General features: G+C 40.8%; 1 protein-coding gene across 1 annotated transcript; it reads right to left on the bottom strand.

The window, feature by feature from the left end:
* Positions 1 to 271: 271 nt before the first annotated feature.
* Positions 272 to 5,931, bottom strand: LOC141910646 (uncharacterized). The gene is made up of 7 exons (XM_074801358.1): positions 5,869 to 5,931; positions 5,124 to 5,335; positions 4,563 to 4,679; positions 4,036 to 4,300; positions 3,289 to 3,600; positions 2,641 to 2,804; positions 272 to 2,032 (listed from the first exon to the last, which is right to left on the bottom strand). The coding sequence occupies exons 2-7, from the start codon at positions 5,296 to 5,298 to the stop codon at positions 1,887 to 1,889; spliced, it is 1,179 nt and encodes a 392-aa protein (XP_074657459.1). The 5' UTR covers positions 5,299 to 5,335; positions 5,869 to 5,931; the 3' UTR covers positions 272 to 1,886.
* Between the last annotated feature and the right edge of the window lie 6,816 nt (positions 5,932 to 12,747).

Genomic DNA, 12,747 nt, shown 5'->3' on the forward strand with positions numbered 1-12,747 from the left:
CAATGGTCCGACGTATTTTCAAATGGGATGCAGCGGGCCGCAAAATTCCGAGACGTCCACACGAACTATCCGGATCCCTTTCGCCTTTTCGACTCTTAGCCGTATATTGAACCTTTGATGAAAACGAAAGACAATAATAAATAAATTTCTAATTTTGATATAAAATAGCAGTAGTGTACACTGGCTAATTAGTGTTTAGTGTTCAGGTGTGGTGAGAACCCAAAAAATAGAGTCAGAACAAGTAGAGGTTTAAGTCTGAAATATTGCCTTGAACGAGAAGTTTATTATTCAAAATTTCGACTGCATCCAAATAGTCACATCTAATGTTGTAACAAAACTATGAGATACACACACGATCCAGCAGAACACACTACGTGATACAAACTAGGGCAGTACCCGTAATATACATACAGTTACATACTAAATAAATCTCTATTGGACCCTATTTTTTAATAGTGTGGAGTTTAAATTATTGCAAATTCTACATGCAGTATAAGAACCATAGGGCCAGAATAGGGCCAGCCCGGTAGCAGCGACAGTCGACAGCCTAGTATAGTTCTAATTAACCTTATCATAATCTGCTTGTTATAATCCTGTTTTATCAAACACATTAAAGCCCAACGCACACGGCAAAACATTTGTTTCGCCGAAACAGAAAACACGTTTTTCAGAAAACGTTTTTTGCTCGTGAAAAACGTTTTTCAGTTCGGCGTTTTGTGTTTTGCATCCCCCGCACACGGCATAACAAAAAACATCGAACACGTTTTTTCAGGAGGAAAAAACTTTTTTCGGTACTGTGTGCGTTGGGCTTTAAGGTTCATATTTTGAAAATTAATTAACACTAATAATAGTGTGTAATATGTAATATGACGAAAATCTTGTGTACAATAAATAATGCACTTGTAAAGACTAATTCTCTTCCAAGGAATACCATTTCTGATAAACTGTATTGGCTTTCAATCTAATAATCTCAACATTAAACATTATAATGTACTATTTTTAGAAATGATAAATAACATAAATTTTTCTTGTAACGTACATTCATAAACATGTACAATAACGCGTATTTGTTTAGAAAGCTAAATCCTATACAGTCAAGCCCCGATATACCGCCCACATCGGTAATTAGGGATTTTGTTTATTGCTCATCTTCATGTCTTCAGATCATGGTTTTCCAAGACTCAACCTATCGGATTATTGAACCTCACGACAGGACAAACTTTGTAGTGTTGCCTGCGTTCTGTACTCAGCCAGCAGGACTCGGGTCCACTTGTCACTCCGTAGTGATAGTGAATTCAACAACATCCTGCCTTATTCCGCTGAGTCACCCACTCCTTCGGGGATATGGAGAGTACAGCGGTTAAAGGGTTTAATTTTAACTAGTTGCAAGATAAAATACAGATGTTCCGTCCTCAGAAAAATCCTGGCATTAGACAGCGCAGCGGACTATTAGGGAGATATACTGGGGGTTGACTGTATTAGTATATACAATTCAAGTAGGTATACATAAATAAATCAATAATAGATAGAAATATAATAACACATCATATCACAGCATGTCACGATCACATCACTGATTTGCTGCCATTTTTATACCAATACAAAGGGGCAAAAAACAAGTACTCATGATGAGGTATCTTCTGTGTGGCTAAATACGGAGTGAAGGTTCAATAAGCATTCGAGCTCAGTAAATAAAATTATCACCACAGAAATCAAATTCTGCCTTACACAGTAGCAGTTGAGAATAATCAGGAAAATAGAAGGTTTTGTTCAAATTCAAATTCCCAAGATTTTATCCCGATTTTCAAGAAAATAGTCAGAATTTGCCGTAGAATAAATCCAGAATCTCCTGATCTTTGACAGATCTGTCAGAAACCGTGTATATTTTACGAACTGCTCGCCGCCAGTATGCTAGCGTACATTTTTCCGCCAGTTCCGAGCGCTTGTTTCAGATGATCGGGGACACCCGTCGTCTGGCCAGCCGCTGCACCCAACAACGCACCTAACGCTGCTCCTCGATGACAGCATTCACCTGAAACAATAAGAAATATTTTCAGATAACTTTGTATACTTATAAGGAGACCCTGCTCACATAACTACATTTAGCAGGGAGGGATCCAAGGGGACTTGAGACCACTTGTATAAATAAGTCCATCGATCTTTTTTGAGCGCCCTTATTCATTGTGTGAACAAAGATAATGTGCCTTTCAGTGTGGAGGAAAGCATCGACTGCCTTTGCAGACATCAAAGTTTTCTTTTGAAACTTGACAAGTTCTTCGAAATCAACCTTCAGCACAGGAGTACATCTAATATCGCCTATTTTAGACATCAGAGTCCTGTTCCACAGTTCAGAGTTAAGATTTGACTCTGAGTTGACTCATTGAAAGTGAACTAAATTTAACTCAGAGTTAACTCTAACTCACGACTCTATGGAACTGGGTCCAGGGTCCTGTTCGACAGTTCAGAGTTAAGATTTGACTCTGAGTTAACTCATCGAAAATGAACTAACTTTAACTCAGAGTTAACTCTAACTCACAACCGTGGAATTGGATCCTGAGTGCCATTTTCGGATGTAACAAGTCCTTCAAAATTGGCCTCTGTATCCGGTCCTGTTTAGAGTGAAATATTCATAAAACGTACCTCCAACATTAGCGTTCATTAAGAGTCCGGCCTCGCAGTTGTCATGGAATGTCAGCGCTAACAGTAACATCGAACTCATAGCGCCTTTAATGTAGCACGGCAATCCGAGGTCGGCGACAGCTTCCTGATACGCTTCAATCTGCTCTTCAGACCCCGTTTCAAACCTTATGTAGAACACACAAATTTGTTAATCAATTAAACATGGCTGCTATATGACAACATCGACAATGGGATACCAGCAACGCTAGTGGATCAATTTCTAGTAAAATAGAAACCATTAACTGAGTGAGAAAGCAAATTTTATATCCATCTGATGACTTGATAATTTTCGAATTTGGAAGCCTAAAAATCAAGTTCATATTTCATTGAAAATTAACTGATCTTCACTACGAATGACCAAATGTGCTGTGGCGCCATCTTGTGAGTGTAAAAGATGGCTGCTATGTATCTAAAAATTTCAACAATTAAAGATGACTGCTATCTGACATTTATGTCAATTCAATATGGCGGCTATATATGTTTAATTACCAATATTCGATAATTCTCAAACTCAAATTTGTTATTTCGAGCAACTCTTATTTCCTAAAAAAGAATTCTACCCCGCTCCTTCAAGTAAAACGAATGACATAAACGAAATTAGTCACTTACTCGAGAACCATTTTATTGTAGTTGATGATTTTCTTCGTCACAGTTTGGTCGTACAACCCGGAAGAGAGAACTTGCGTGATCGAGTCTTTCAGATTTTTACCGTTGCACACGTCTCGTAGCATGCGAGCGTACGCCTCGAGGTACGGTACCAACGTCTTAACGGGATGCGTCAACTTGACGAAGTCGACCACGTTTTTAACGCATTCGTTCTCCTCCAGGTGGCTGTAGTGTACGATCCAAGGTACGGCCATGACGAACGCACCGATGGACGGAAGTTGACCGTCTTCCGGTTTGCCTAGCATATCATTCGACCTGATTGAAAAATTTGAGAAACAAAAATATAATGACGTTCCACATTTAACAAGCAAATTGAATGGGAATTAATAGAAATAGGCTCGTAGACGACTTAAGAAACGATGACTGTACAGTAGACTCTGCCTCGAATAAGATGGCTAAAGTGAGACGATGACCTGCCCAGTTAAGACTTTAATAGTAAACTCCACATGCCCCAGACACAATTTCAAAAATCTTCAATTCATGCCGATCTGACCATCCCATAATTTGCTGCTTTCTTGGCAGTCAATATAGGCCTATCAGTCCTACAAATGCAGAATCTACTGTATTTGTAGTTCATGTATTCTGAGTTTGATTCACATTATGAATAAGGTACACAGTCGAAAACACTGCCGTATTTTATGACATTTTTTACACGAGATTGAAAAATAAATCTATAGAATCTGATTCTACCTGGTTTCGGCAAATGTCAGAAGTTCTGCGGCCGCTTTCGGAGGCGAAGAACACATCGACCAATCTTTGAAGAACAGACGATGAAAAGACTCGGCGTACGTGTCGTTGTGCGTTCCGGGAGTCGTCATGAATTCGACGTAGTCGGCCATGACCGCCGCGCGAGTCTCGGCAGACGGATTCTGACCGGCGGCGTCGACTCGTCGTAACGTCTGCAGAACTCGCAACGAACACAAACTGTTCAAAGTGCTATCACCAGCAGCCATACCTGTCAATAAACAACTACTTAATCAGTTTCAGGATTGGCACTCCGGTACAAATCTAGCCTACTGCCGTTGAAAATCGGTACTTGAAAATAGATTGTATCGAATATAAAAAGAGCGAGAATCATCCTTATTTCAAGATCAAGAACACCCAAATAAATCCATATTTTTCCAGTAAAAATTGAAAATAAAAGTTGGCAGGCAGTTCAATCTTTCAAAACTGTCACCAAACTTATGTTAACGTTGTCCCACTCTTAAGCAGTTTACCTTGATGATAATGCGTTCCACGGTCATTACTCTGCCAGTATTTCAACTTATCGTGTAGAATGATGTTGCCGATGATGGGAGCGGATGGTTTAGAAGCACCGTGTCGTCCGGAACCATCTGCAAAACAAGAATTTCTTATTCAACGAGCTGTAACCGTATTAATTGATTGATACCTGGGTTGAAAGTCTAACTATCTAATAAGTGGATTTTTAGCTAGATTGTGACATTCATCACTAACTGGGTTAAGTGTCTTTGACTGTCATGGCTTTAGACCTGTCTAAGACCAAGTCTGTTCCCGATCTAACAATGTTTAAACATAAATTTGATGCCAAATTCAGACTACTTACCTAAGTCTTGACTATAGAACTAGCCTCAGGTTATGACCCTTAATAAAATCTGGGTCATGGACCTTGACCAATAACTAGTTCATGAGACCTTAGCTTTAACCAATAAATAGGTTGTAACCTTAACCCTGTTCTAATGCGGCGGAAAAACCTTTTTCAACAAATGACAAAAGGCTCTTACTCCGAATACAGATGAATAAATCGATTCAATTCTTACCAGTAGCCGATAAGGATAAGATACAGGAAGGGTGACGTATGCACGGTGGTCTGTAAGTTGTGATCCAACCGTTGTATAAACGTTTAATATCCGGAGGCCGATAAAACCAATGAACCGGCATCGATAGACTATCAGCTACGAGCATTCCCCATATCGCTTCAATCTTAGTTGCCATCGCTGCACTGCGTTATTCCCAATACCGTACGAGGCAACTGCAGAAGAAATAGATATATTACATAACAGATGTCAGCGACATGGATGGCAATAAAGTGTCGGCAACATGTTTTAACCTGTCAGCAGGGCCGTCGGAAGGAAAATTTCTGTGGGGCAGCAATTATATTCATGAACTGATAAAGCTGTATTACAGCGAAGGCGTGAAGCCCAGGTCTAGGGGTCCTCCCTAGTTAGTTACCTAACTAGTTTCACAGTCGGATATTTTCACAAACCACATATAACCGTTGGTATAAGCCCATCTGATTATAAAAAGCTTACCACCAACGATTAGCTGATTAGGTAACTAACTACTGAAATGAAAGATATGTCAGTGGTAAGTTGTAATGGCACCTCTGAGGAAAGTTTGTTATTTTGTAGGATTTTACATTTTTTGAATAAATAAATTCTGGATTTTAAAATTCTTTTATTTTTAGTGGGTTTTTTATCGTATTGAGATTTGAGACTGAGACTATTATGCAATGCAAATTGCAATGCTGAAATTATTGTAAACATTTTTTGGGGATGACATTACCTTCAAGGAACCAAGGAGCAAATACGAATTTTTAATACGAATCTCAGAATAAAACGAAACAGGTTAAACTGCAGCTATGCAGCATGTCCCGTGAGAGGACCTGGGGCCTGTGACGGGACAAGGATGTCCCGTCACAGGCCGCGATGGAAAATGAAAACTTTGCATTTCGTAGACGAAATGTCGAAAGAAACTGCACTCGATTGGTTACTATATACACTCAAAATAATGTTAAGAACATGTTAATAATCGAAATTTGTTCGTAATTTTATTATTTCAGATCAATGATATCATCAAATCGAAACATTAAATGTAATAATGAAGATCGGATCAAGAGAAGACAGAACCACAGCTATCGAAATTTCAATTTTTAGTGTATAGACTGACTCATACTATCGAAAATAAAGTGAATGTATCTTGACAATTTTGGTGCCAATGGTGTTAGTAACCGTTTGTTAAGCGTTACACTGCAAACAAAAGTAAAAGTGGAGGGGGCAACTTAATGGCCCTAGATCACTCTCGAGAGAGAATTCAAAGTGAGGGACCCGATTCAACACACTGTCCCGTGAGAAGACCCGATTCAACTTACTGTCCCGTGAGAGGACCCGATTTCAAATACTGTCCCGTGAGAGGACCCGATTCAACACACTGTCCCGTGAGAGGGCCCGATTTTAAATACTTTCCCGTGGGAGGACTCGATTCAACACACTGTCCCGTGAGAGGACCTGATTCAACACACTGTCCCGTGAGAGGACCCGATTTCAAATAATGTCCCGTGAGAGGGCCCGATTCAACACACTGTCCCGTGAGAGGACCCGATTTTAAATACTGTCCCGTGAGAGGACCCGGTTCAACACACTGTTCCGTGAGAGGGCCCGATTTTAAATACTGTCCCGTGAGAGGATCCGATTTTGAATACTGTCCCGTGATAGGGCCCGGTTTCAAATAATGTCCCGTGAGAGGGCCCGATTCAACTCACTGTCCCGTGAGAGGGCCCGATTTTAAATACTGTCCCGTGAGAGGACCCGATTTTGAATACTGTCCCGTGAGAGGGCCCGGTTTCAAATAATGTCCCGTGAGAGGGCCCGATTCAACACACTGTCCCGTGAGAGGACCCGATTTTAAATACTGTCCCGTGAGAGGACCCGGTTCAACACACTGTTCCGTGAGAAGACCCGATTCAACACACTGTCCCGTGAGAGGACCCGATTTTAAATACTGTCCCGTGAGAGGACCCGATTTTAAATACTGTCCCGTGAGAGGACCCGGTTCAACACACTGTCCCGTGAGAAGACCCGATTCAACACACTGTCCCGTGAGAGGACCCGATTTTAAATACTGTCCCGTGAGAGGACCCGGTTCAACACACTGTCCCGTGAGAAGACCCGATTCAACACACTGTCCCGTGAGAGGACCCGATTTTAAATACTGTCCCGTGAGAAGACCCGATTCAACACACTGTCCCGTGAGAGGACCCGATTTTAAATACTGTCCCGTGAGAGGACCCGATTTTAAATACTGTCCCGTGAGAAGACCCGATTCAACACACTGTCCCGTGAGAGGACCCGATTTTAAATACTGTCCCGTGAGAAGACCCGGTTCAACACACTGTCCCGTGAGAGGACCCGATTTTAAATACTGTCCCGTGAGAAGACCCGGTTCAACACACTGTCCCGTGAGAGGACCCGATTTTAAATACTGTCCCGTGAGCCAAAAGTTGTTGAATGAGTATCTTTATGACGAATAGTGAATATTGGTGGAATATTTCTCTATTTTGATTTGTAGGTGTCCGGCGAACGACAGGACCAAGACGACGACGTGGACAATGATATTTCAAACGTGAGTCAAAAGTTGTTGAATAAATATCTTTATGACAAATAGTGAATATTGTTGGAATATTTCTCTATTTTGATTTATAGGTGTCCGGCGAACGACAGGACCAAGACGACGACGTGGACGATGATATTTCAAACGTGGGCCAAAAGTTGTTGCATGAAAACTTCAATGTACAATATGAAAAAATGATCAAATATTGAAAAAAAATATATTTTACTGTATGAAATTACAGGTTTCCGCAGAAGACGGCTGGCTTAGATTGTATGACGACGTCTTTGATATACAAAATCTCACCGAGGCAGAACAGATTAAAATCAGTATGAAGTTATCACTCAAAGAGTCACATCTCCGTCAGAGTGCAGAGAAAAGGCTTCAATCTCTAGTTTCCGAATCCAATCTGAATATTGTGTCGGTCGCGGATGACGGAAGCTGCTTTTTTTGCAGCTGTTGTCGAACAATTGAGGCGAGAAAACGTTGACATAACAGCACATGAGCTACGATTAATGGCTGTTTCATACCTTTCTGAAAATAGACATTGCGCTGTAAGTAAATTAAAAACCCATTGATATATCAAGACAGACTACAATAAATATTATATACACATATTATGGTTTGCTTCGCTGGATGGGGCTGATAAGGCCGACTTTCTGGAGTCTCATCTGACATGGCCATTATATCTTAATAAAATGAGACAAAGAACCACCTGGGCCGATGCTTTAGTTGTCCGTGCCACAGCTGACTGTTAAGGGAGACCAATGGTACTATATACCAGTTCAGAGCAGTCAAACATCAATATGATAGATCCTGTCGAATGTAAAAATGCTGAACCCATCTTACTAGGGCATATTCAAGATATTCACTACGTTGCCCTAGTAAAAAGGAGCTATATCCCAAGACGACGCGTGTCAGTCGAGAGTGTCAGAGGGTAACCTTGCGGCCTAACCCACGGAAGACGGTAAGTTGATAGTATATGCCACCCCTTCTGACTATTTGGCAAAAATAATACAGCCATCAGAAGCCTTGTTCATGTCAGCTAAGGGTTAATTAATTGAATTAGCGTCAAAGCGTCAAAGTGACAGTTACCTCTGAGAACCGCAGAAAAAAAGAAGACGGGTTGTCGATAAAGGAATCTACTGCGTTTGCAAGAAACCAGATGATGGAAGGTAAAGCTTAATTATATCATATAAGATCAGGCTGTTGTTTTAAGATTCAGTCGTCATTGTCGAAAAAATCTTTTACCTTCACTTTCACTTTCACTTACCTTCACTTTCAAAATTTTCTGCATTTGCATTTTAGGAAGTATTTGCAATGCGATGAATGTAGTGGGTGGTTCCATCCGAAATGTATTGGTCTGAACGAAGATACTGTGGAGAAAATTGACTATAGATGCGAAACGTGTTTTCAGGTAAGCGATGAACTAAAAAAATATTTTGATCGAATAAGCTATGCCTATATCCTTGCTATGCTATCCTTTTATACAATGTGATTGCATTCTTTTTATATAGGTACCTAAACGATTCATTAAGAGTCAGGTATGGAATCCGATACATAATGCATACGAAACTGTTGCCATCTTCCACTAAAAAGCAATGAATCAAATGTTTTTCTTTTCGCAGCTTGGCGCGGTTGAATATCACGTTTCTCGTATAATTAATGCCGAGATAAAAGACAAGAGGTAAATATTGTACCTTAGTAGAAATCTCGCCAGTTTGTTGAATTTTTCAAACTTTTGTTGATAATATACAATCTTTGGTTTCAGAAGGCCGGAATTCAGGAGACATTTGGACTTGATTAACAAAGACCATGAAAGAGCCGAAAAAGAACTGAAAGGATATGGCTATGGGCTTTTAACTGATGAGGTAAGCATTGATAACAGAAAATATGAAATGCGTACAAATAAATGAGCTTTCTTTCGATCATCGTAATATTCAATATTTTAAAGGGCCATGCATATCTCTATAGTGTAATGAAATCATACGTCAGCCCTACCTTTGCGGACAAATCGTAAGTATATACATGAATCAGACGTGAAGTTTTTTTACTATATTTCGAAATGATAATCAATTCATTTCAATTACAGGAAACCATATTCAACTCGCTACATGACCCTCCGACAACATCATTCTAAAATGCTGAATTCAGTTTTTAAAGAAGGAAAGACGTAAGTTCATTCTCATCTTCTATTGCTAATTTCTTAAAAGAATTTCATCCATGTTATATTCATTGTATTAAAATATTTTTCAGGTCAGCAGTAACGTATGTTAATGACGTTTTGCTTAAAGAGGCCATTTGTTTATTGGTGTCAACCTACCGAAATATCACATACAACGAGGCTGATATTCTTGGAAGAAGAACAGAGGCCAAAAAACTAAAAGATGTACAACGACTAATGTCCAAATACTTCTTGCCAGATTATTGAAGAGTGAAGCAGTTTTCGATTCTTAAATGGGAGCTGTTGTAGATTGGTTATCCCGTAATGATTGTATTCTATGGAATAAGTTTTCTTGTTGCGATGAATTTTTGGATTGCTAGAGATGGTCTTTGCTGAATTTTGGTAATGGTTTTAATAGGAACCAGATTGTGACATGGATGTTTGAATTGTTGAAATGCTGTCCAGTCTTCTAATAGATGTGTGTAGTATATAGCCTATAGAAGTTCTTTGCAATGATGTTTCAGAAGTTATGAATGATGGTTGAAAGATTCCAGCCGGGGCCGAGATGGTATTGTAAATTGTTGTTAATTAGTGGATCGTTTTATCTGCCTGGTTTGTTGTCGATGTCTTATGCTGTGTACTACTTCGTGTTAAATATTATTTTTGTATTGTGTCTTAACAGACAAGGGCGTTTTCTGTCATCCAATATGAAATGATAATTTTTGGTTCAAATTATAATACATCTATCCGGAATTGGGAAATATTGCTGAAGAGTAAAAGGGGAAATATGAAAGAATTGATGATAACCTTTTTTACCGTGTAAAGTAATAATTAATAATCAAATGATAAGTAATAATTTAGTTTGGCGACAAAGATTTAGTAATCTAAAATGCTAAATTGATTTCGAATTCCAACGTATGTTGTTTATGTTCAAATATGAATAATATAGTCTTCGAATGTAATATGGTTTACAGATTTTGATAAATAAATAACTGAACATAATTTCACATATATACGATTTGTTTTATGTTTTAAGGGGACATAGCCAATTTGGCTTTTAGTACGTACATCCAGCCATCATTGTACGCATATTGTTGAAATAATAATTTCTTGTTGTAATTTTTATATATGGCAAAAATGCATTATCATTATGAGCATGGGACTCAACATTGACAAAGTGGACAATTTCATTAGTCCTCTCACGGGACAGTGTGTTGAACCGAGTCCTCTCACGTGACATTCTTTGAAACCAGGTCCTCTCACGGAACAGTAAGTTGATTCGGGTCCTCTCACGGGACAGTGTGTTGAATCGGGTCCTCTCACGGGACAGTATGTTGAATCGGGTCCTCTCACGGGACATTATTTAAAAGCGGGCCCTCTCACGGGACAGTGTGTTGAATCGGGTCCTCTCACGGGACAGAGTGTTGAATCGGGCCCTCTCACGTGACATTATTTGAAACCAGGTCCTCTCACGGAACAGTAAGTTGATTCGGGTCCTCTCACGGGACAGTGTGTTGAATCGGGTCCTCTCACGGGACAGTATGTTGAATCGGGTCCTCTCACGGGACATTATTTAAAAGCGGGCCCTCTCACGGGACAGTGTGTTGAATCGGGTCCTCTCACGGGACAGAGTGTTGAATCGGGCCCTCTCACGTGACATTATTTGAAACCAGGTCCTCTCACGGGACAGTATGTTGAACCGAGTCCTCTCACGTGACATTCTTTGAAACCAGGTCCTCTCACGGGACAGTAAGTTGATTCGGGTCCTCTCACGGGACAGTGTGTTGAATCGGGTCCTCTCACGGGACAGTATTTAAAATAGGGTCCTCTAACGGGACAGTATTTAAAATCGGGTCCTCTCACGGGACAGTGTGTTGAACCGGGTCCTCTCACGTGACATTATTTGAAACCAGGTCCTCTCACGGAACAGTAAGTTGATCCGGGTCCTCTCACGGGACATTATTTGAAACCAGGTCCTCTCACGGGACAGTGTGTTGAATCGGGTCCTCTCACGGGACAGTATTTAAAATCGGGTTCCTTCGCGGGACAGTATTTAAAATAGGGTCCTCTCGCGGGACAGTGTGTTGAATCGGGTCCTCTCACGGGACAGTATTTAAAATCGGGTTCCTTCGCGGGACAGTATTTAAAATAGGGTCCTTTCACGGGACAGTGTGTTGAACCGGGTCCTCTAACGGGACAGTATTCAAAATCGGGTCCTCTCACGGGACAGTGTGTTGAATCGGGTCCTCTCACGGGACAGTATTTAAAATACGGTCCTCTAACGAGACAGTATTCAAAATCGGGTCCTCTCACGGGACAGTGTGTTGAATCGGGCCCTCTCACGTGACATTATTTGAAACCAGGTCCTCTCACGGGACAGTAAGTTGATTCGGGTCCTCTCACGGGACAGTGTGTTGAATCGGGTCCTCTCACGGGACAGTATTTAAAATCGGGTTCCTTCGCGGGACAGTATTTAAAATAGGGCCCTCTCACGGGACAGTGTGTTGAATCGGGTCCTCTCACGGGACAGTATTTAAAATCGGGTTCCTTCGCGGGACAGTATTTAAAATCGGGTCCTCTCACGGGACAGTGTGTTGAATCGGGTCCTCTCACGGACAGTATTTAAAATCGGGTTCCTTCGCGGGACAGTATTTAAAATAGGGTCCTCTCACGGGACAGTGTGTTGAATCGGGTCCTCTCACGGGACAGTATTTAAAATCGGGTTCCTTCGCGGGACAGTATTTAAAATAGGGTCGTCTAACGGGACAGTATTCAAAATCGGGTCCTCTCACGGAACAGTGTGTTTAATCGGGTCCTCTCACGGGACAGTATTTAAAATCGGGTCCTCTCACGGGACATTGTGTTGAATCGGGACCTCTCACGGGACGGTAACT

The sequence above is a fragment of the Tubulanus polymorphus genome, chromosome 9 (genome assembly GCF_964204645.1).
Source record: "Tubulanus polymorphus chromosome 9, tnTubPoly1.2, whole genome shotgun sequence".
NCBI lineage: Eukaryota > Metazoa > Nemertea > Palaeonemertea > Tubulaniformes > Tubulanidae > Tubulanus > Tubulanus polymorphus.

What these genes read in the sequence shown, in the direction of transcription:
- LOC141910646 (XM_074801358.1), bottom strand. Translation starts at nt 5,298, where the DNA reads ATGGCAACTAAGATTGAAGCGATATGGGGAATGCTCGTAGCTGATAGT. An exon ending in TGGAACGCATTATCATCAAG is followed by an intron (nt 4,301 to 4,562) that starts GTAAACTGCTTA and finishes GTTTATTGACAG; the next exon opens with GTATGGCTGCTGGTGATAGC. An exon ending in AATGAACGCTAATGTTGGAG is followed by an intron (nt 2,033 to 2,640) that starts GTACGTTTTATG and finishes TTATTGTTTCAG; the next exon opens with GTGAATGCTGTCATCGAGGA.